Below are 25,284 nucleotides of genomic sequence, written 5' to 3'. Positions count from 1 at the left end.
CCATGGGGGATTAATGACAATTGTTTCTACTATTATGAGAAAAACTTGGATTATATTAAAATTTATATAAAATATAAGATATGTATATGTATGGAAATAAATTATTGATCTTTTAATACATGTCGCCTTATTGACCTTGGCACAGTGGCCTGACAAAAAACTGCTCCCTCCCCATTTCCTTTAGAACTTTGAAGCTACCCGCAGATTTTTCTGCTCCTTGAACAGAGCCTGTGGGGCAAAAAAGTATTTAGTCAGCCACCAATTGTGCAAGTTCTCCCACTTAAAAAGATGAGAGAGGCCTGTAATTTTCACCATAGGTACACTTCAACTATGACAGACAAAATGAGAAACAAAAATCCCAAAAATCACATTGTAGGATTTTTTATGAATTTATTTGCAAATTATGGTGGAAAATAAGTATTTGGTCACCTACAAACAAGCAAGATTTCTGGCTCTTACAGACCTGTAACTTCTTCTTTAAGAGGCTCCTCTGTCCTCCACCCGTTACCTGTATTAATGGCAGTTGTTTGAACTTGTTATCAGTATAAAAGACACCTGTCCACAACCTCAAACAGTCACACTCCAAACTCCACTATGGCCAAGACCAAAGAGCTGTCAAAGGACACCAGAAACAAAATTGTAGACCTGCACCAGGCTGGGAAGACTGAATCTGAAATAGGTAAGCAGCTTGGTTTGAAGAAATCAAATGGGGGAGCAATTATTAGGAAATGGAAGACATACAAGACCACTGATAATCTCCCTCGATCTGGGGCTCCACGCAAGATCTCACCCCGTGGGGTCAAAATGATCACAAGAACGGTGAGCAAAAATCCCAGAACCACACGGGGGGACCTAGTGAATGACCTGCAGAGAGCTGGGACCAAAGTAACAAAGCCTACCATCAGTAACACACTACGCCGCCAGGGACTCAAATCCTGCAGTGCCAGACGTGTCCCCCTGCTTAAGCCAGTACATGTCCAGGCCCGTCTGAAGTTTGCTAGAGAGCATTTGGATGATCCAGAAGAAGATTGGGAGAATGTCATATGTTCAGATGAAACCAAAATATTTTTTGGTAAAAACTCAACTCGTCGTGTTTGGAGGACAAAGAATGCTGAGTTGCATCCAAAGAACACCATACATACTGTGAAGCATGGGGGTGGAAACATCATGCTTTGGGGCTGTTTTTCTGCAAAGGGACCAGGACGACTGATCCGTGTAAAGGAAAGAATGAATGGGGCCATGTATCATGAGATTTTGATTTTGCTCCTTCCATCAGCAAGGGCATTGAAGATGAAACGTGGCTGGGTCTTTCAGCATGACAATGATCCCAAACACACCGCCCGGGCAACGAAGGAGTGGCTTCGTAAGAAGCATTTCAAGATCCTGGAGTGGCCTAGCCAGTCTCCAGATCTCAACCCCATAGAAAATCTTTGGAGGGAGTTGAAAGTCCGTGTTGCCCAGCAACAGCCCCAAAACATCACTGCTCTAGAGGAGATCTGCATGGAGGAATGGGCCAAAATACCAGCAACAGTGTGTGAAAACCTTGTGAAGACTTACAGAAAACATTTGACCTCTGTTATTGCCAACAAAGGGTATATATCAAAGTATTGAGATAAACTTTTGTTATAGACCAAATACTTATTTTCCACCATAATTTGCAATTAAATTCATTAAAAATCCTACAATGTGATTTTCTGGATTTTTTTCTCATTTTGTCTGTCATAGTTGAAGTGTACCCATGATGAAAATTACAGGCCTCTCTCATCTTTTTAAGTGGGAGAACTTGCACAATTGGTGGCTGACTAAATACTTTTTTGCCCCACTGTATGTGTTTTATTAAGCATCATAAGGCCACTTGATGATGTGAGGCCAGAGGCAATTGCCTCTTCTGCCTAATGGTAAGTCTTCCACTGGGAGGGAGACAATGAGACAGATAGGGTCCTATATTTTGTACACACACAAAGTCTCTTTCTCCCACACACACACACACACACACACACACACACACACACACACACACACACACACATAAACACATCCAGACATAAACACTTGGCATACTTAAAAACTAGATCAACAAAATAATGTACAGTGGAGAGGTTTTACATTTTTATACTAATCACGTAAATAATATGATAATAGCAGAGCTGAATGATAGAAATGAGGCTTGGTGTCAAAAAACAGTGCAAGTAGGGAGGTGTGTGCGTGCGTGTGCATCTGACCGTGTGTGAATTTAATGTTGTTATCGCCCTGGCAGGATCTTGGGCCCTGTGTGACGGCTCCACAGTCCCCTGATAACACATCATCAGACAGAGACCTGCACACACCTGGGGCATGCAGGAGAGAGAGGGAGAGAAGGAGGAGAGGGGAAAGAGAGGAGGAAAGACAGCGGAGATTTAAGCAACATGAGGTGACAGGAAGAAAAAAAAAAATCTGTAATGAAAGAAAGAACAGCAAAGTGGAAAAGGAGAGGGGCCAGAGAGAGAGAGAGAAAGAAAGAGAGAGAGAGAAAGAAAGAGAGAGAGAGAAAGAAAGAGAGAGAGAGAGAGAGAGAGAGAGAGAGAGAGAGAGAGAGAGAGAGAGAGAGAGAGAATGAAGGATGCACAGATTAATAGAGACAAAGACAGCTTGAAGACCTAAATGACTCTGTTCTGTCACAAAGATGAACACTAGTTACCAGTGAAAAGAGTACAAAAGGACCGTGAGTGGTCATGGACACTTAATAACATCATAGTCATAATCAAATAACATATTGTTACGGGCCTTGGTCTATGTTTCCAGGTCAAAATTAGTGCACTATATAGGGAATAGGGTGCCATTTAGGACGTAGGCTTTAACACCGTCACTCAGTAGTCTACAGATAAGAATAATGTGGAGTCACTGTGGACACATTTCCTGACCACCTGTTTTATTAATTCCCTCCTGTCTAAAAAAATCACAATAAGTGAATCAGTGTTTTGCCTAACAGGCTCAGTAATCTGACCACACAAACCTTTACACAAACACACCCACACACGAGCCGGCCAACGCTAGCAGCCATCCATTACCCTCTGTAGTGCCTTGCGGTCGGTGGCTGTGCAGTTGCCATACCAGGCAATGATGCAACCAGTAAGGATGCTCTCAATGGTGCAGCTATAGAACCTTTTGAGGATCTGAGGACCCATGCCAAATCTTTTCAGTCTCCTGAGGGGGACTGTGGCACTCTCAAGAGATGGACAAGATTAGAAAACACGGTATTCTCCAAGAATACCAGAGAACAGAAAACACTTTTCAAACCCATGGTGGCGGAACATCAAAGACTGTAGAAAATGCAACGGATTCAAAACAAGGAGATACGCTGCATGTCAGTGTTCACAGATGGGCAAGCCAGCATGCTGGTGACGGCTGGTCTGTCGTTTTCAGACACATCTCCAGATCTCTCCCCACCCCCGCCTCACCTCTGTAAGAGTCAACTTCCTCAACCTCAGTGCTTACTATGTTACCCATCAACCTCTCTCACCCCTTCCTTCACCTCTCCCTATTCTCTCACCCACTTTCAACCTCTCACCTCTGCAAGCACATACTGGTTCTGGCTAACATTTTTCTCATGTCCTGTTCTTGTCTCTCACATACCTGAACCTGACCCTATTTAATTCTAATCAGGCGGCATCGAAGCATTCACGGTGGCAAGCTTGCATACTTGAACCAGGTCCAAGTCGTGAGCCTCGATGAATAGAAAATATTCACTACAACACCTTGCTTTGTCTCTGTCTCCGCAGGGCATGCCTGATCTGGGATGGCCCTGTCCCCCTCATGGTGGCAGTAGACAGCCCTTTGGTCCACACACAGAGCTTGGGTCTATGTAGTCTCATCGGGGAGCTCTATGCATAGACATATAATCTAGTCATTGAATTTCTATGGCTCTATTCATCTGTGAGAGTGATCGAACAGTCCTATATCTCCCGGTGCTGTCCACTAATGCTTATCTGAGCTAATCAAACATTACAGCTACTCACTGTCACACTTAAGACTAGCTGTAGTGTGAGCGCATGGTTCCCTGACTCTAGAGTTTCAAAACGTCAATTCTTCTTCTTCTGTTAAATCACTGCCTTCTTCCCTACTGAGAGAGCAGGATGAAAGACAGGCCCACTGGCCTTTTCTGATGTGACAATGTGCTGTTGTTATTGTAGCAACCTTAATCCAACACCTAGTGACCTCGTCAAGAGATTCGGAACAGCTAAGGTTGATAGTTGCTGGACTCGGGTTTGAGTCCCTGTTGGGGCAACCCCCCCGAATGTGTTACATTATGATCAAAGGGTAGAAGCAGGAGTGAGTTTCCCAGAAGCGTTGTAGTGAACTCATAACATTGTTTCTCTTGACAAACCACCCACACAGCAGTGAGAGAGGGATAACTATAAAAAGGATATTTGATTGTAAATCTTCTGCGATGAACACAATTCATCAAATGTTGCTATTCTGCTAGTGGAACTGGTATGGGTCGTCCAGAGAAATAGCGATGATCACAATCGCTACAAGGTTTTTGGGAAACTCACCCCAGGTCAGTAAAGCAGTGATCGGCAACAAGACTCTGTTCTCAGAGGGTGATTCCCAGCGGGCAAAACTGGTTGAAATGATGGCATCATTTCAGTTTGCCCAGATATGTGGCACATGGAGATGAGTGAAACTTACTCCTCAGCCTTAAGTATCCACGTTTGCACCATTCAATTGCTAGCTTTTGAGAAGTGTGACTGGTAGAGATGCTTGAGGCAGGACGGTCAGGTATGTTTGTGAAGCAGAGGTCCAGGGTTTGAGCCAGGTATGTGCCGAAACGGGAGGAAGTGGTACTCACCAAGCAGTCCTTTACACCCACTGGGTTAGAAGAAAACTTGATAGTCTATTAACTTACAGAGAATGGACATTTGTATTTTATGTTCACAACCCAAGCCCACAAAGACACACACACAAATATACCCTGAGGGGTTGGAAGCAGTGGGTCAGCTGCAGTTCACTGCCACCAGAGCAATTGTAGGGGGTTAAGTGCCTTGCACAAGGAAACAACAGCAAGCAAGGATGTCTAGCATGATGCAAGCAACTCTCCAGTTGCAAGGTCACACATCATCAGATTTAAACCAGCAACCCTACTTCTCTAACCGCTATGCTACCTGTGTTAGGCCTCATGCATGCTTAAGGAGTACCCAACTAAGTAGAAACGAGAATGAGCTGAGAAGAGGCCACATACCACAACAGTTTTGTCCCAGAGTTCCTGAGCACCTCTCTTGTGTGTGTGACCGTGATTTAAGCCAATACCACCATAATCCCTGGGGACTAATGTCGGGGGTGAAGGGGTTGGTGGGGGTCCCCATGCAACGGATTGTCTGCAGTGCCGGGAACAGCACCCTCTGACCACCCATTTTCCCCCCGCTTCACTCCACCATCCCCCACCGATGGGTGACTTCCTGGCGGCTCAGCATGCCTGTGGCTCTCTCTCATTTTGCTCATGGTGTGAAACCACTCGGAAGACAAACGGGTCGGGATACGAGCTGCCCATCTAAAGCCCCCGGGGAGTGACAATGGTGGAGCTCTGGGGGCTTTGGTCTGAAGAGGGGGCACTCTGAAACAACAGAGTAGCAGCACAAAGGGCTGAATAGGAAGACTAAAACAACAGGGGCTATGGCCTGTGGGATGTGGGACTGACCAAGACCTGAGCTCTCTCTCTGTCTGTATGTCTGTCTGGAACAGAGCTCTGTGTAGGTGCTACCATATCAAGCCATTTGGATGCACCTAAGAGTTTCTGACTAAAGAGGTTCATGCCCACAGTAGTAACATCAATGTATAGCCTGGTCCATGATAAAATAGCAAATATCTGTGCAGAAACTACTGTAAACTTCACAATAATCTGGCAATGATTTCATTTCTGTTATAAGGAGGCAATTATTTAGTCAACTGAGTAATACATAAATAGTTGCCTCCTTATAGCACACATTGTTCTTATAACAAGACATTTTTCTGCCAGTGTTGTTCATTGGGTTTGTGCCGCAGCGCATCATGGGGGTTGTATGTGTTGAGACCGAGCACATTGTAGATAAATGGTTGAACTGATTCCTGTCTCCCGTCTGATCATTATTGAATTGTTATAAAGACGTGGTTATGAAACCCGCGAGACATAATAACAGATAACGAGTAAGTCTGAACCTACGTTAACTTTTCTGTTTGGAAAAAGTTTAAAACTGCTTTTTTCCAGCATCCTTAGTGGCGCAGTGGTCTAAGGCACTGTATCACAGTGCTAGCTGTGCCACTAGAGAGCCTGGTTCAAGTCTGATGCAGCCGGCCACAACCGGGAGACCCATGGGGCGGTGCACAATTGGCTCAGTGTGGCCCAGTGTATGGTTATTGGAGGGTTTGTCCCATTGTGCTCTAGGGAATCCTGGTTGTGCTTTTGAATTAAAAGCTGCTAAATCAGTGAATTTCAGGATAAAACATCAGTGAGTGAAGTTGAAGACTGCAGAAAATATTATTACGGCTGAACAGAACATTGCCATGGTTGAGGACAAGTATGAGTTGAGTAACAAACAGGAGCCAAATGACAAACAAAAAATGTCTGGAATTGTTAGAAATATTGGACAGTTTGATGAAAGTGTTGAGCAATGGAGCTCATACAGAACGGTTTGAATATTTTGTTCTTGCAAACGGCATTGATCAGGACAAAATGTTGCCAAAAATGTTTTGTGTAATGGGGCCAAATACATTTAATTTTACTACACAGCCTGCTACAGCCAGACAGGACAGGTAATAAGATGTATGGGAATATTGTGGTAATACTGAAAGGACTATTTACATTTAAAAAAAGAGGCGGATTCTTATGAACGTTTTAAGCACTGGTTATATGTAAACCTGGCTGCTCTTCTTACGTACATTGTTGGCATGACAAGGACAGTTAGTGAAGATGGCTAAATCGCATACAGATCTGGTGACCAGGCAATAGTAATGCAGTAGTAACTATGTCGACACATTGAATGTGTCACAGCAGCAGAGGCAGGCACATGCTGGTAAGGGGGTCATTTTGAAGTAGTGTATGTTGTGATTTGACAGGCTGTAGGGAACCCATCCAACAACCGTCCAACAACCATCTTGCTCACAGGCAGTCCAGTAACCCCAGCACGGCCGACATCAACCTGTCAGAGATGAACAAGAGAAGAGAAAAGAAAAAGAGAAGAAGTCTTAACAACAGAACATACATGGCAATGTAAGGAGGCATTGGAGTGGGTGAGGATGGGCAAACAAACGGGTGTACAAAGCTAAGAGGGTATATGAGTGAGAGTCAGGTACACAGACAATGACTGTAGGATGATTGATTGTGTAGAAGCATAGGGCATATTGGTTTTGTTTTGTATGCAGACATGGGTTGGGCACCTAAAAGGTTTATGACAATCAATCCATCCATCCATCCATCATCAATCAATAAATCTATCAATAATCAAATAAGATGAATATTTTGCGTAAGAGACGCAAGCATGTACAGGTGGGAAAGCATGTACAGGTGGACACACAAATGAAAGAGACTGTATGGAGGGGTGATGGTTGTGAAAGCCCACTTACAGGTATACCAGGGTACTGGATGAACTGAACGGTGGGGTCCCCTGGCACTCCTTTGATCCCTGAGAAACCCTGCAGTCATCAATAGAAATGTCAACAACACAATACAGTATATTTTTTCCTTCCACACTGTCTGCATCTGGGTCTTCCATAAAATTCACATTTCCTGTTGCTGCAGGATTATTTTCTGTAAATGTGTTGGCTCTTCAATATTAGCCTGGTCCCAGATCTGTTTGTGCTGCATAGCCAATTCATGTTGGGACATTGGCAAAAAATAGGAATTGGCAAGACAACACAAACTGATCTGGTACCAGGCTACTTCGATATGCCACCTCGCTCAGATTATTTAGCCATCTAGCTACCCTAATCCTTCATGTTCTGGGATCTCAAGGAATGCAGAGTGATATAGCCCCTCTCTGTGTCCCCTACACCAGCCACATGCCGTACAGTTCTGTACTGTACTCACCGCTCCCCCATCAGGCCCATCCAGAACATGGATTCCAGGGAAACCAGAGTCCCCTCTGGTCCCGTTACAGCCATCTAGACCGGTATACCAGGAATACCCCTTGGCCCTGGGTGACCCTGGAACGCACACACACACACGCACACATACGCACACACACACACACACACATTAGGCTATTTATGCACCATTGGTCATTCCCACTATCCAGTCCCTTTTCTTTCCCCAGGAAATATAACTTCTTATACCATGGCGTTGTTGAATAATAGTTTCTGATTGGCTTGAAGGGCATTCTAGAGCGTGCATTATTTCCCAAAAACGTAGGGTGACCAGACGTCCCCGTTTTCCAGATACAGTCCCCGTTTTTGGTGGCCTGTCCCCGGCTGGTGCTGTCCCCGGAAATGTCTCCGTTTTTAACTGTGCGTTAAAAACATACCGCAAAGTGAAATATTTTACCTGCCAAGAAACACTGTGCAGCAGAGCCTACCGGTTGACGTCTCAATCGCGTTGTGCTTGTTTAGTCCAGCAGAGGGGGCTGCTCACTATAGCAGCTTCATTCACTCTTCTTCTTCTACTAACTACTTGCTCACGATAGTTTTAGAGAAAACTTCTGTGGAAAACTTGGTCAGAAGCTAGCAAGTGTCAGGTGAATCCACAACATCACCACAAACGTCTTTTCAAGCCAGGTAAGTTACAATCGTTTGAGATACTAGCTAGTGATGTTATAATGTCACAATTTATTATATAGATAGATGATCTGCTCTATAAGGTTTTAAATAGGTTATGCTAGCTAACATTAGCTGTGTAGACTAAGTTAGCAGGCTAAGTTAGCTAGCTACTGTTATAGCTAGGTTAAAAAACGTTCACATATAAACATGCAGTGGACGGGCTATTTTGAAAATATAATTGTAGATTACAATTTTAATGGTTTGGCATTAAAATAAGTAGTGTGAAAATATAGTTAGAAATGTTCATGGATAACATTAGCAGTGGAGAGGAAGGAGAGGATGAAGACTGGATAGGAAGAAGAGTGAAGGAGACAGAGGAGGAAAGGTAAAGATATGATTACAGAGCCTGCCAATTTATTATTACAAACAATGTTTTTGAGATAAAATACAGAAATGAGGCAAGCAATGGGAATCTTTTAACCAAAGTATTTTATCTAATATTATACTATTTATTAATACAGATTGGAGAGGAAGGAGAAGGAAACATTAAGGGAGTAAAAAGAGTGAAGCAAGGAGGGCGTAGAAGAGTGAGGTGGAAAGGTGAAGAGAAGGAAAGGAAGACGAGTGAAGAAAAGAGGAGGAGAAAGATTGGAGGAGAAGAAAAAGTTGAGAGTAAGAAAAGTTATACAAGAGAGTGAAGAAGAGCAGACAGAGGAGAGACAATGACTCTTTCCAAGAAACGGAAATGCACTTTATGAAAAACATGATGAGAGAATTTCCATTTATACGCTCAGGTCAAGACAATAAAATGGCACCCTTTGTAATTCCTCTCTTTCAATTGGCAGCCGGAGAAGAACGGCAGTGGTAGAACATCAGCAGACGAAAAAGCATAAAGCCTCTCTGATTGCCCGTGTTGGTATGCCCACTGTCACCACATTCTTCAAGAAGGTAGAGCCTTCCCAAGAAGAATATGGTTTAGCTGTGCAGGAGGGTGTCTTTGCATACCACACTATGTGACACAATCATTGTTACAGATCTATGGACTGCACAGCACAACTGACATGGAAGCTTTATGAGCCAAAGTTTACATGTGCTAGGACAAAATATGACGCCATAGTGAGTAACGTGTTAGCAACATGGGCAACTACTTTGGTAACACAGGACCTAGACCAGGTTGAATTTGTGTCCTTGTCCATTGATGTGTCCAATCATGAACATGTAAAGCTGCTGCCAATAGTAGTCAGATATGTAGGATATATGAATGCAGCACATCTGTGGAAACAAAACTACTTGATTTTTCCATTGAATTGAATGGAGAAAAAGCAGAGACAATTGCAGCTGAGGTCCTAGTGGTCATCCAAAAATGTAACCTGGAAAACATTCTCTGCTGACAACAAATACCTTTGGAGGACTGAATAGGCTGGGGAGGGTCAATGTCCCATACCAAAGTTAAAAATGCTCTGCAGCGTGAGGTGATTGGCTTAGGTTGTCCTGCCCACATCATTCGTAACACGGCCAGAACAGCTTTGGATATGATGTTTAGTACCTGCTCACAAAGATATTTGGAATATGTTCATATTTTCACCGTCAGAGTAGAAAGACTGAAAGGCTTTTGTGAGTTTGTTGGCCAGGAGTACCATAACATTTTAGGACACAGCAATGTTCACTGGATGTCCATGCTCCCTGCTCTAGAAAGAGTGCTGAAAATGTGCCATTGAAATCCTTTTTTATTTCTGAAGACAAATGCCCTGTTGTCCTGTGAACAATGTTTGAAGATCCACTGACTGAACTTTGGCTGGCCTTTGTCCATGGAAACTTGACCGTATTCAGTGACACGATCAAGATGCTTGGAGGCCAGGGCCACTGTGCTGTGGAGTCCGCTGCAATTCTGAGAAACGTTGAGGCAAAATTGACTGCAAAATTGACTGATGACAAGTTTTGGTCAGAGGACTTCTGAGAGAGCTAGAGGACAATGGAGCCATGTCTAAAGAGAGCTTTCTCAAAACATCCCAATCGTTCTTCACTATGGCTGTGAACTACTTGCAAGCATGGGAAAAGCACACAGATAATCTAAAAGATTTACATTGTCTCCTTTTAAAAAGGCAACCTCTGCGTGAAGGCTCCAGGCACACTGCAGGAAAAATGCCCCAATGTGACCATCAATGAGGATGCATTGTGTGACGAGGTTACTGGCCTGCAAGAGTTCCTAAAGGGGGTTTCCCTTGAAGAATGGAAAACATCTGAGACACCGCTTAGTCAGAGATGGAGCACGGTGGTTACCCACTTCTAAGAGAACGACATCCCACACACTAACCTGGCTAGATTAGCGTCTTTTGTAATGTGCTTACCTAGAAGTAATGCATCAGTCGAGAGAGTGTTCTCCCAAATGAATGCTCTATGGACAGCAGCAAGAAATAGGTTCACTGTTCCTACCATCAAGGCCACGCTTATTGTGAAGACAAACTTAAACCTCCCCTGCCAGGAGTTCATGGAGAAGCTGGCCGAAGACAGAGCAATCCTGAAGAAAATACATTCTTCTGAGAAATATACAGATTAGGTTGGTATAAGTGTATTATGTAGTTACCAATCTCATCAGCATCTTATTTCTTTATTATGTTAAGTATTTCACATATACTATTGTCTGTTTTTTTTTCAATTTTGCTCAGGTTCTCTTCTACTCTTATTATACCCAGACTACCAGGACCACTGAATGGCTGTTCAAATTGGACAGTTCTGTCTTGTCTGTAGTGTTTCTGTAATATAGTTGTTTTCTCTGTCTGTGCACATCACAGTGTGCCTGTTAGACTAAATACATGAAACCGGAATTGTCCCCCTTTTTTATTTCATAGATAATAACATTGGATATTTTAATCATACCACTGAACTGGAAATGTCCCCGGTTTTCATTTCAGAAATCTGGTCACCTTACTATAACACGCACGGTATATTTGCACGGTAGAATTCAATGGCTAGTTCTTACATGTTCTATGATTGAACTGCTTTTAAAAGCAAAAGTCGAATTGAAAAGGTCATTGGCACTGTTGAATTTTATTTTCATAATAGCAAGTTTGGACTGATGGTTTGGTTAGCTAAACTAGCAAGTCTGTTTGCTTGGTTACCAAGGCAACGACTGTTGCTATCTAGTAAACTTGCTAGCTACTTCAGTGGATGTTAAACACATTTCTACCTGCAAATGAACACATTTCTAGCTGTACATTTGTTAAATTATAGCCATGGTATAAAATATATAATCAACTCGGGGCTCTATGCGTTCTCTGGAAAATAATGCAACTCTGTGGCACGATAGTTTCACTTTGCTAGCGTGTCGTGGAACACACATTCTACATCGTTCATTATTTTCTAGAGAACGCATAGCCCCTCGTTGACTATCCCTTACTTATTTAGTGTAAAATGTGGATTCCAAAAGGCTTTAAATATAAGATTAGGTGTCATTTACCATAAAAACACAAAGATATGGATCAATATGCATTTGGTTTTCAGTGCATGTTGGCATTTTTGCCATGTCCCCTGGTGCTATTCGTCAACTACTACAATACGTATAAACTACACAACAATAAAATATTTCCTCATTATTTTAAATATCTCTCATCAATATTTTATTTCTCATGATTATTGTATTTATTATTATTGTATTTATGATGTTCTGTGTCCCTGATATCACGTTCCACCCTGTTAGTTTGTAGTAATTCTCCTTTAAGAAAACAACCCCTTGACATCATGTTCAGGTAGTGTCATCACTTTGTTGGTGGGAAAACGGTCATGATGGGATACTAATGTCAAAGTGAAGTCAAAAGTTGCATATTTGAGACCCATCTGGGATCATTTTAGCATTTCATGACGTTAGTCTGTTTGTCTTACTCATAAATCCCCACCCTGTTAGGAGAAATTACAGAGAACATTTAGGAAATGTCAAAATGTTAAGATACTTTTGATATATAAATGAAATCCTCTTTCAATGTTTACCATATTTACCATTGTGCTAGCTCAATCGCAATCACCCACAGAGCTATGGCTAATTTAGGCTCCAAATGTTCACCCTGTTAGGTTTCACACTGTTAGAATTATGCAACTAACATAATAAAATTTTTCTGAAAGTCAAACCTGTCCCTTTTCTGATATACTAAAGAAATTAAACATAAGTCAAAAGTCGTTTGGACACCTACTCATTCCAGGGTTTTTCTTTATTTTTAATATTTTCTACATTGTAGAATAATAGTGAAATAACACATTGAATCATGTAGTAACCAAAAAAGTGTTAAACAAATGAAAATAGATTTTAGATTCTTCAAAGTAGCCAACCTTTGCCTTGATGACAGCTTTGCACACTCTCGGCATTAACAGGCACACCTGGTAATTATTCTACAATGTTGAAAATAGTAAAAAATAAAGACAAAACCCTTGAATGAGTAGGTGTGTCCAAACTTTTGACTGGTACTTTACTTTAGTGCCTTATTGCAAACAGGATGCATGTTTTGGAATATTTGCATTCAATACAGGCTGCTTTATTTTCACTATGTCATTTAGGTTAGTATTGTTGAGTAACTGCAATGTTGTTGATCCATCCTTAGTTCTCCTATCACAGCCATTAAACTCTGTAACTGTTTTGAAGTCACCATTGGACTCATTATGAAATCATTGAGCAGTTTCCATCCGCTCCAGCAAGGAGCGGATGGAAAGGAGTTAGGAAGGGTCCCTGTATCTTTGTAGTGACTGGGTGTATTGATACACCATCCAAAGTGTAATTATTTTACCCATCTACCAATAAGTGCCCTTCATTGCAAGGCATTGGAAACCTCCCTGGTTGTTGTGGTTGAATCTGTGTTTAAAAGGCACTGTTCAACCGAGGGAACCTTACGTATGTGTGGGAGTCATTCAAAAATCATTTTAAACACTATTATTGCACACAGAGTGAGTCCATGCAAACTATTATGTGACTTGTTAAGCAATCTCCTGAAAGGATTTAGGCTTGCCATAACAAAGGAGTTAAATACTTATTGACTCAAGACATTTCATTTTGAAATCATTTGTAAAACATTCTAAAAACACAAGTCCACTTTGACGTTATGTGTAGGCCAGTGACACACAATCTCAATTTAATCCATTTTAAATTCAATTGTTGCACAACAAAATGTGGAAAAGTCAAGGAGTGTGAAAACTTTCTGAAGGCACTGTATAAGTTATTTGTTATAAAAGATGGTCGCTCTAGCTCTATCGATCTTTGAGTAGTTACATTTTTAAAAAACTGTTACTTTTGTCCCGGTTCTCCCCTACCCCTGACCTAAAGCCTGTGACTTGTCTTAATCATCAATGTGATTTTGTTCCACTGAATCTCTGTCTGTATGTTTGGTCAATTCTGTAAGTGATAAGTCATAAATAAGTGTAGGTGTTACTGCTCATATATTAGTTTGCTCATCTATCACTGATCAGAAACATTTAGCATGCAATAATGTCGTCTAAATGAAGTGTAGGCCTATTATTTTGCTCGATCGCGTATACACAACTCCAAAAGCTCGCGAAGGTTGTGAAATATCAACACGAGACTCACATGCTTTTGAAAATACAGATTGCTATTATTTTCCATCAGTATCATGATGAATATAATCTCAAATGTAAGACCCTACATCTGCTCTCTAACAAAGCAGAGTGAGGGTATAAAATGAAATCATTTTATTAATCTTATGTTTTTTAAGGACCTGCCTAAAACAAAATAATAATGCATTTCTTTGTGATGGAGTATATTCAACGGATTTATTAAAATAGACTTCCACCCACATTGGCCCATGTCTACTCCCACTCCTAAAATTGCCAGCGGGCATGTGCAAAGGAGACATAAAAGGCTTATCCCGGCAAGCATCTGGTAAATATCGGACTGCTTGAAGTGAAGTCTGTCTGTTAAAGGGTATTTTCTGAGATCTGAAGACTTGTATTAGCTCCACAAACCAATTCCCAGACTTTAGTTCCGCAGGCTAACTGTCACGCCCTGACCTTAGAGATCCCTATTATTCTTTATGTTTTGGTTAGGTCAGGGTGTGACTCAGGTGGGAAAGTCTATGTTTTCTATTTCTTTGTTTTTGGCTGAGTGTGGTTCCCAATCAGAGGCAGCTGTCTATCGTTGTCTCTGATTGGGGATCATATATAAGTTGTCATTTTCCTTTTGGGTTTTGTGGGATCTTGTTTTCTGTTTCGTGTCTGTACCTGACAGAACTGTGCGCTTTCGTTTTTCACTTTGGTTATTTTGTTTGAGTGTTCTTTGAAAAAATTTAAATCATGAACACTTTCCACGCTGCGCCTTGGTCCACTCTTCCTTCTACCAACGAGAGCCATTACAGAAGATCCCACCAAAGACGGACCAAGCAGCGAGGCCAGGATGAATGGACATGGTAGGAAATCCTGAATGGAGAAGGACCCTGGACGCGGGTTGGAGAGTATCACCGTTCAAGGGAGCAGACGGAGGCAGCAAGAGAGGAACGGCGACGATACGAGGAATTAGAACAACAAAGGAAGCCCGAGAGGCAGCTCCCCAATTTTTTTTGGGGGGGGTGGCTCACGGGGAGATTGGCGGAGTCAGGGTTTAGACCTGAGCCAACTCCCTGTGCTTACCGTGGGGAGCATGTGACCGCTCAGGCACCGTGTTATGCGCACTGGAGACACAGACACCTTAGAGATCTCTATTATTCTCTGTTTGGTTAGGTCAGGGTGTGACTCGGGTGGGAAAGTCTATGTCTTCTATTTCTTTGTTTTTGGCCGAGTGTGGTTCCCAATCAGAGGAAGCTGTCTATCGTTGTCTCTGATTGGGAATCATACAGTGGGGAGAACAAGTATTTGATACACTGCCGATTTTGCAGATTTTCCTACTTACAAAGCATGTAAAGGTCTGTAATTTTTATCATAGGTACACTTCAACTGTGAGAGACGGAATCTAAAACAAAAATCCAGAAAAATCACATTGTATGATTTTTAAGTAATTCATTTTCATTTTATTGCATGACATAAGTATTTGATACATCAGAAAAAGCTGAACTTAATATTTGGTACAGAAATCTTTGTTTGCAATTACAGAGATCATACGTTTCCTGTAGTTCTTGACCAGGTTTGCACACACTGCAGCAGGGATTTTGGCCCTCTCCTCCATACAGACCTTCTCCAGATCCTTCAGGTTTCAGGGCTGTCACTGGGCAATACGGACTTTCTGCTCCCTCCAAAGATGTTCTATTGGGTTCAGGTCTGGAGACTGGCTAGGCCACTACAGGACCTTGAGATGCTTCTTACAGAGCCACTCCTTAGTTGCCCTGGCTGTGTGTTTTGGGTCGTTGTCATGCTGGAAGACCCAGCCACGACCCATCTTCAATGCTCTTACTGAGGGAAGGAGGTTGTTGGCCAAGATCTCGCGATACATGGCCCCATCCATCCTCCCCTCAATACGGTGCAGTCGTCCTGTCCCCTTTGCAGAAAAGCATCCCCAAAGAATGATGTTTCCACCTCCATGCTTCACGGTTGGGATGGTGTTCTTGGGGTTGTGCTCATCCTCCTTCTTCCTTGAAACACGGCGAGTAGAGTTTAGACCAAAAAGCTCTATTTTGTCTCTTCCTTCTACCAACGAGAGCCGTTACACTAACACACTCTTGTTGTGCACAGGAACCATATGGCTCACGACAGACTTTTCTTATAAAACAATTATTGTACTACAATTAGAATGTATTTATTTTTTATGCATTTATCGGTCACTAGACTGACATCAGACTGTGTGACTCCACACACCTGGAAAATATAATATTATCTCTCTCCCCCTCTCTCTGTCCATCTTACCTTTTCGCCCAGAGGCAGATAGTTACTTTCAATAACTTTCTGCAGAATACTATTTCCTCTTTCACATTCCAATAGTTTTTCTATATTTCCTGCATTTCTGCTACTGAAAGCAGTCTTAAACAAGGGTCATGTTTTGATTCTTCAAAAGTGTTCTTCTGTTGTGATAAGTCTATGCCTTAGGCCATCTGTTTAGTAAATGCCACAATACAAAATTAGTCCAAAAGATAAGCACCACATAGATTTGCTGTGCTTAGGTTTCCCATTAAAATGGGGTTTAAACATACAGCTGGATCTATACAAATGTATTCTCTATTATAAACCATGTATATACAGTTTAAAACATCTTGATACTCCCCATCCCGGAGTATCATCGACTGACATTAATTAGCATAACTCAACGGACATAAATATTACTAGAAAATATTCCTATTCATGAAAATCACAAGTGGAATATATTCAGACACAGCTTAGCCTTTTGTTAATCACCCTGTCATCTCAGATTTTCAAAATATGCTTTACAGCCAAAGCAAGACAAGCATTTGTGTAAGTTTATTGATAGCCTAGCATAGCATTATGTCCAGCTAGCAGCAGGTAACTTGGTCACGAAAATCAGAAAAGCAATCAAATTAAATCGTTTACCTTTAATGAGCTTCGGATGTTTTCACTCAGGAGACTCCCAGTTAGATAGCCAATGTTCCTTTTTTCAAAAATATTATTTTTGGAGGCGAAATAGCTCCGTTTGTACTTCACGTTTGGCTGAGAAATCGGCCGGAAATTGCGGTCACGACAACACCGAAAAATATTCCAAATTAGCTCCATAATATCGACAGAAACATGGCAAACGTTGTTTATAATCAATCCTCAAGGTGTTTTTCAAATATCTATTCGATAATATATCCACCGGGACAATTGGTTTTTCAGTAGGACCGATTGGAAAAATGGCTACCTCTGTATTTTACGCGAGAATCACTCTTGAGAGCCATCAGGTGACCACTTACACAATGTAGCCACTTACAGGTATTCTTCAACATAAAGGCGTAAAACTATGTCACAATGCTGTAGACACCTTGGGGAATACGTAGAAAAAGTAATCTGGTTGATAGCCCATTCACTGCTCAATAGGGACGCATTGGAACGCAGAGCTTTCAAAACTTCTGGATTGGATTTTTCTCAGGCTTTCGCCTGCAATATCAGTTCTGTTATACTCACAGACAATATTTTTACAGTTTTGGAAACTTTAGAGTGTTTTCTATCCTAACCTGTCAATTATATGCATATTCTAGCATCTTGTCCTGACAAAATATCCCGTTTACTTTGGGTACGTTATTTTTCCAAAAATGAAAATACTGCCTCCTAGTCGGACTGCAGATAATCTTAGTACCACTGGTGCTTATGGGTCTCTTTGCCAGTGAATGAGCACAAGTCCTACCGAGGTGGTGAAATATTGTATCTGGGGCAGTAACAAGTTCCAAGTCCAGAGTCTCAATACTGAACCTGTAGTCATGACTAGTACAGGTAATATGGAATTTATGCTGCCCAAGAGGTGAAGCTGTGGAGCACGCAGCACACTGACTGTCTGTATCTAGAGTGATCTGAGATCCACAGTGACAAGACTGAGCCTGTGCCCCACCAGATGTCTACTGTAGATAACAGCCACTGTAAAACAAATACACATGACAGGGGGAATGGTTCTCACAGAAAATGTACCACAGACTTACACAAGCCACCCTCACACCAACACACCAGCTAGGCTGCCTCCATAACACCCCTCCCTCAACCCATCCCCTGTCTGTCACGCATATAGGCTATATTTTTGAAGATCTTAATATGTACTTTGAGTCTGCTATCCATCTTTAAACTGAATAGAGGTCAATCCTTTATTTGTCATATATGGTTATAATGATCAAAGCATTGTGTAAAGCCAGCGATGGAGCGATATCGCTCCAGGGCAGTCATAGATATACCTTCTCCACTGAACTTGCTATTAAGTCCAGGTCTAGGCTTACTCAGTGTCTAGAAACCATCCCATAAACGTCCACCAAGCCTTGCCTGAAGCAATTGCCCAAACCAATTCACTTGATCAACAAACTTTGAAAAAAATATTAACTATTTCAACATTAGTACCAACATCCATAATACAATAGAGATGCCCAGTACAGTTCTACAGCAAGAGAATGTTAATTAAGAAAACAAAGCCACCATGTTGAAAGTGCCATATATGCATGCATACATCCTTCATATGGGTGGCCCCAACAGAAATTAAACCCATGATCCTTGGCATTGCAAGTGCCATGCTTTACCAACTGAGCCACACAGGACACCTACTAGTTTATAAAAAATAAACTACAGACATCAAACCACTACACAGCAAACAATTTCTGGTTACCACTGCATTCCCAAAATGTTAATAGGGACATCTTGAGAAGGTTAAGATGTATCTAAAAGTCCCCCGAACGTTTGACAAAGTTTCCCAGGGATGTTCCCATGACATAGCTTTAACGTTTTCTGTTTTTATTTTGTATTTTTCTGTACAAAAACATATTAAATGTGCAAAACAAACATTATTGGAACATTTTCACCAAACATTCTTATAACCGTTATGGTATGCCCATCTACAAAAGGTTAGTAAATCATGTTGTCCAAGGACATTTAACAACATTCATGGATGATGTCATGCTAAAATTAGCTGGGAACCAAATTGGGTCTCCATTGGAATGTTTATTTATTTTGGGCAGAGGGTAGATCAGCTTCAAAATTGCAGATAGAATTTACAAACTATCAATTTAATTGTTTGCATAATTTCTAATCCCCCTGATTTTATATTTTTTCTCTATACTTTTTTCCCCCTACCCTACCATCCCTACCCTAATTGGAGTAAACTAACGGATAACAATCCTGCTACTGCTTCTTACTGCTATTTTGCTCACATCAACGGTACCTGTAGTTAAATAATTATACATATATTACTAATTTCCTCTTTCTTCAAGTGCTGGATTTGAACCCACAGCTGCCAATCCACCATTCATTCTTGACTCCAACCCTCCGATGTCCACAGATTAACCCATCTTTCCCCAGTATAACATCATTTTGCCATTTCCTTTTGCAATACATCCCTCCCTTTTACTGTGATGTCTTACGAGGGTCCTGAACCTTCCTATATGTACAATTTCTACCGATATTGCCCTAAAAATAAATACTTTACCCAAAAGTATAATGATATTTGAACCCTGATATTATGACATAACAACCATTCCTGGATTTGACTCCAAAAGCGAGCCACCAATACTAAAAAATATGGACAATACTAAAAAATATGTTCTATTGATTTTGTTTCCTCGTGGCAGTCTGCACAAGGCTGACTGTTCAATGCCATGTATACTGAGCATTAATTTTGTAGCAATGTATTTTATATATTAGCTTATATTGAAACAAACGGATTACATGACATTGCTCTCCTGAAAAGCCACTGAGTGAGCAGATAATAAAAAAAGTACCAATTAATCATGGTCTTGTTGTTAACTGTTAACTGTGTGTTACTGCAGGGCTGGATCAACGGCCAGCGCACCCAGTGGCTCTCAAGGAGTGCAGTTGGAGAACCCTGTTCTAAAGGCATCCGACAGATTTTTGGTAAAGATTTGCAATGGAAAACAGGGTTTTCCAAATGCATCTCTGCATGGTTGTGTCATATTACACATGTTGGGCTGCACATTTTTACACATTTTTGCGACTCAACTGTGCAGGACAGCCATTTTGCAAAGATAATTGTATTATTGAGTTGTATACTTAACTCAACCACATTGTGTTGCAGGATCTTATCCACACTCAATGAAAACGTGAGTCTACACATACACAACCCAGTGCTGCCCAGCCCTCTTCCTGTAGATCTACTGTCCTGGTAGATGGTGGATCTCCATGAAGTGGTTTAGGCAGCTCTGCTCTAATCCATAGACCCCTCAAACTCAACTCTGGACCACGAAGCCAGTTCCACTGCTTGTTTTAATTGTTTAATTGTTAATTGTTGTTTTAAAATCCGAGTCACATTGAGATTGACTTTATAATTTAAACCTAATTTATGTATTACTGCCCCCCAGTTGCAAGACACATCCCAGTGGCATCCCAAAAAACACACAAAAAATGATCTGCACATGCTTTCTGTCCCTAACTAAATAAAAACGAGCAAATCTGGTCTAAAACGAACTGAAACTAAACAGAGATTAAAATAAACTAATCAAATCTACTCTAATATAAAAACACACAGCTATATTAACCTTGGTCTGGGAATAGTTTTTCAGCACATTTGAGCACTTGAGCGCTTGTTTTAAGTACACAGCTCAGGGATGGGCCTGGGGAAATGTGTGCGCGTGTGAATGTGTGCGTGTGAATATGTGGTGTGTGTGTGTGCACGAGTGCGCGTGCGTGCGTGTGCGCAATGGCGCCTCTGTTGGAGCTGGCTGAATATACAGGCATGCAAAACAATCGGACCATTTCCATTCTACCATATTAAAATGGTCACCACTCTACAACTAAATGTAATCTTAACCAGTAGCCTAAAGCTTTGTAATACACCTGTCGTGAGCCTTAGACCTGTAGAGGCAATAAATTACATCAACATAATTCAACTCTGACATGAATGTATTTTATGTCAATCTATGTCCATAACGCTCCTGCTACACCAAGTAAATCTAGGCTACCTGTATGAGTTAGGGTAACATTAATACGTCTATAGGTGGCTATTCAGGTGACACATCATGTGAAGTAATTTCGGCATGGATGACCCGCCAACTCAGCTATATCGTCAACTCAGATTCGTGTTCGCAATAAAAAGTATTTCCCTTACAAGTCAGTTATAATACACGTATGAACGATATGCAGCAGACTTTACCCTGAGCTGAGCCCTTATAGCCTAATTAATCATTGCATTTTTATACTTACATCATCTGTGCATGCGGGTGTGATGATGCCGCTGAGCACTAGCAACAGGACACTCCAGAGCAGTGCGGGAAAAGTGAGAAAGTCCGTCATTTCAGTTGGATATCTTTGTAACTGTAAAAGCAATGCAGCAGCCCTCTTGAATACATGTGTTTTAAAAATAAGAAGAAATAGCCTACTGCTCGCTGTCACTGCGACGGGTTTCTGGACTTTGATAGGTAAGTGGGTTAGATCACTATCCTTAGATATAGCGCGTGGTAAAGATAACCCTCAAGAAAGACAGTGCTTTTACCTTCGAGCCCCCATTCACACCTGACAGCTAAGTATTTTAAGGCTAAATAATACACCCAAGTCATAGGCAACAAAGTGTAACTGCTGAGGTATAATAAGAACGAGTGGGACATACAATCGTCGAGAAACATATTGTATATGTTGGAAAAGTGAGTACGGTCAAGTGCTTATTTAAGAATGAGCGGTGTACACTTAAATACCGTAATACTTTGTGATTACGCTGTAATTTTTATATTTCGTTTTTAATTAATAATGATACATGGTGATATGTTTTATATAGTATTATATACATTGTTCTAAGGTGGGCCTATTAATTCATTTGATAGTATAAAAATAAACCGGATAAATGTATTGTGAAATATAGTTGCGCTCTTTTAGGTTAGTTACGGTATGAGGTGCGGAGTGGACGAGGTAGCCTCCATACTTACTAGCGGTTGTTGAGGTCTCTGTGTTTCTGTTAAGTTTAAGACCTGTACTTCGTTAAACTTTTTGTTGTTTTATTTTCTTCATTGATATGAAGCCAAATGACACAACGATTCTGAAATAGCTAGGCTCTTTTTGCATGACACTATTTAGGGATAAAGGTGATGGTTTTTCGATTTAAGGAACAAGTGTATGCGAAATTATTGTCACAGTGGGACTTGAACTTGCACGACATTTCGTCAACGGAGTCCGACACAGTGTATCAAGACTGGGGTAAGCGTTTTTTATTGCATAGCACACTTATTGTCTACAATAAAACTCTGCGTTCGATTGGGACGATTCTCGCACCCTATCTAGGATATGACGGGTAGACCTAATCATTCATTTTCTCCATAGCGCAAATTCCTATTAATACATGTCTTGGGGGTCATTTGCAACGGTTTCATTCGTTGCCATATCTTCGCTCAATTTTATTGTAGGTTAATTGAATTTGCAGGATTATTACCTAGGCACATTTTAACCAATTTGATTTTCGTGGGAATATACTCAGACCATGCATTTCAAAGTATTTTTACTTGAAAAATGTAGACTACACACATATTTGATTCGGTAATAGATTTATTATAGTTTCAAATCTGGATTGGAGGCCTATTCGCAGAGTAGGGCTTGGGGACCTATTTTGTCAAAGCAATTCAGTATGCATGTATCACAAAATCAGCACGGTGTCCCCGCAATACTGTACACAAGCCCCCTCAGGCTTATCTTGAATACAGTTACAGTGGTGCACGATTGCAGTGAGAGCTGTGCAACATCAGTAATAATAAGAGGTCATAATGATGATGATGGTGATCATCATCACATCATAATTGGTTGCGAGTTTTGAGGTTTAGCTTAGAAAAAATGGGGCACAAGCAGTAATATTTTTGTTGTTGAAAACCTCAGCATGTGATCTAATAACCTGGCTTTCATTTTGATGTTTGAAAATATTCATACATTATAATGATAAGCCCTTTATCTCAGGCTGCCTGCCTACGAACCAGCTTTTCGTGCAATGAGAACTGATCCGCAAAGTACATCTTGTTCACAGTTCATCAGGTCACAGACATTTGTTATGACAAAGTTGTGCGTGTGTGTGCGTGTGCGTGTGTGTGTGTGTGTGTGCGCGCATATCTATCCATCCATTCATCCACTCTCTACTCATTCATTTATTTATATAATTGTTTTATTCGTTAATGCATCTTTAACTGCGCCAATTAAGGAGATACATTTGAATCCATTTAACAAATGGATGATTTTATAAATTCAGGAATTAAAATTACATTTGATTTATGAATTGACTAAGTTTCAATGGAATTGAACCCAACATTTTTACTGTACATAAATTTACTCTATCTACCTTCCTATCTGAGAGTATTCTGTCTCTTATCGTTGTTTGTCTATCTCATAGGAGAGGTCGAGAGGCAGAGTCTCATCGTTGCTGTTGCACCAATCAGAGGCAAGGCAGAGGTCAAGGGCTTGTCTGGAAGCAGGACACGCCCTAAGTGGCGGAGATGACGGTCTCTACCTGCTGCACCACCTGGACCAAACTCCCTCTCTGGTCAGATTACCAACTCACATCTTCTCATGATCTCATTGTCTAATTTTCTCTAATTTCCTTCCGTTCACATCTTCTCCATTTCTGCTTGGCTAAAACAACCCATAGCCCCTTACCAGCATGGTGGCTGGTGGCACTTTAAATCGGAGAACAAGCTCATAGTAATGGCTGGGACAGAATCAATAGAATAGTATCAAACACATCAAACACGTGGTTTCCATGTGTTTGATACCATTCCATTCACTCAGTTCTAGCCATTATTAGGAGCTGTCTTGCCCTCACCATCCTCCTCTGCCCCTTCCCCCAACTAGTGCCTTCCACTTTTGGTGTTTGCAGATCGGAAGGAAGCAGACAGGTGTTGGAGGGCTAAGTGAAGGAAACATACTTTTGGTTGTATGCCTATTAATTTCCATCAGATTAGAGCCCACCTTTCACAGTACTGCCGGCCAAACCCTCCCCTAACCCAGATAATGCTGGGCCAATTGTGCGCCGCCCTATGGGACTCCTGATCACGGCTGGTTGTGACACAGCCTGGGAACAAACCCGGGTCTGTTGTGACGACTCTAAAATGGTTTAAGAACAACATTGCTAGGGCAATTCAAGCATAGCCAAGATGCAGTGACAATGTATTGGGCCTATAGCCTACTGTATTGGGCCTATAGCCACAAACCTCATTGCTACAGAACTGCTTTTAATTGGTTAATTTTGCATAGGCTTAAGTCATGTTTTAAAAAATTCTGAGCAGTAGAACTTGGATTGCATTTTGACTGAGAAAGTTTTTTATTTATTTTACTAGGCAAGTCAGTTAAGAACAAATTCTTATTTTCAATAACGGCCTAGGAACAGTGGGTTAACTGCCTGTTCAGGGGCAGAATGACAGATTTGTACCTTGTCAGTTTGGGGATTTGAACTTGCAACCTTTCGGTTACTAGTCCAACGCTCTAACCACTAGGCTACCCTGCCGCCCCAGGTGATCATTCAAAGTCAAAGTTTTATTAAAAACGCCCAGTCTTGTTACACTGTGTCGGACTCCGTTGACGAAATGTCGTGCAAGTTCAAGTCCCACTGTGACAATAATTTCGCATACACTTGTTCCTTAAATCGAAAAACCATCACCTCTATCCCTAAATAGTGTCATGCAAAAAGAGCTATTTCAGAATCGTTGTGTCATTTGGCTTCATATCAATGAAGAAAATAAAACAACAAAAAGTTTAACGAAGTACAAGTCTTAAACTTAACAGAAACACAGAGACCTCAAGAACAGCTAGTAAGTATGGAGGCTACCTCGTCAAAGTGATCATTACTCAGGAAAGTTTGGTGACCACTGCTCTATAGCTCAAATCACAGTGTCTGCACAGTTTCCTCGCACCATAGTCTGTAAAAAATAAGCCTTGAACACACAACAAAGTTAAACAGCATGCATTTAGTTTTACTAGCATTTAAAAGCAGTTGGAGGCCAAGGAAGGAGTGTTGTATGGCATTGAAGCTCGTTTGGAGGTTTGTTAACACAGTGTCCA

The 25,284-nt window shown here is 41.3% G+C and overlaps 1 protein-coding gene and 1 long non-coding RNA gene across 5 annotated transcripts in view; one reads left to right on the top strand and one right to left on the bottom strand.

Annotated features, from left to right (window-relative positions):
* Nucleotides 1-1,806: 1,806 nt before the first annotated feature.
* Nucleotides 1,807-21,887, bottom strand: LOC109906288 (uncharacterized). The gene is made up of 4 exons (XR_002257373.2): nt 21,463-21,887; nt 8,039-8,154; nt 7,576-7,644; nt 1,807-7,151 (listed from the first exon to the last, which is right to left on the bottom strand). It is a non-coding gene; the product is annotated as an uncharacterized LOC109906288 (long non-coding RNA).
* col4a4 (collagen, type IV, alpha 4) overlaps nt 8,661-25,284 on the top strand; it is a 161,886-nt gene continuing 145,262 nt past the window's right edge. For 3 of the 4 annotated variants that reach the window (XM_020503910.2, XM_020503913.2, XM_020503912.2), the window contains exons 1-2: nt 22,201-22,446; nt 23,621-23,770. In XM_020503910.2, coding sequence (XP_020359499.1) covers nt 23,724-23,770 — 47 coding nt within the window. In that variant the 5' untranslated portion in view covers nt 22,201-22,446; nt 23,621-23,723. Of the gene's footprint in view, nt 8,722-22,200; nt 22,447-23,620; nt 23,771-25,284 lie in introns of those variants that run through there. The other variant, XM_031790323.1, reaches the window with a different exon arrangement.

This window comes from Oncorhynchus kisutch, linkage group LG15, assembly GCF_002021735.2.
Source record: "Oncorhynchus kisutch isolate 150728-3 linkage group LG15, Okis_V2, whole genome shotgun sequence".
Classification (NCBI taxonomy): Eukaryota; Metazoa; Chordata; class Actinopteri; order Salmoniformes; family Salmonidae; genus Oncorhynchus; species Oncorhynchus kisutch.
This window is presented reverse-complemented; position numbering and strand designations above follow the sequence as displayed.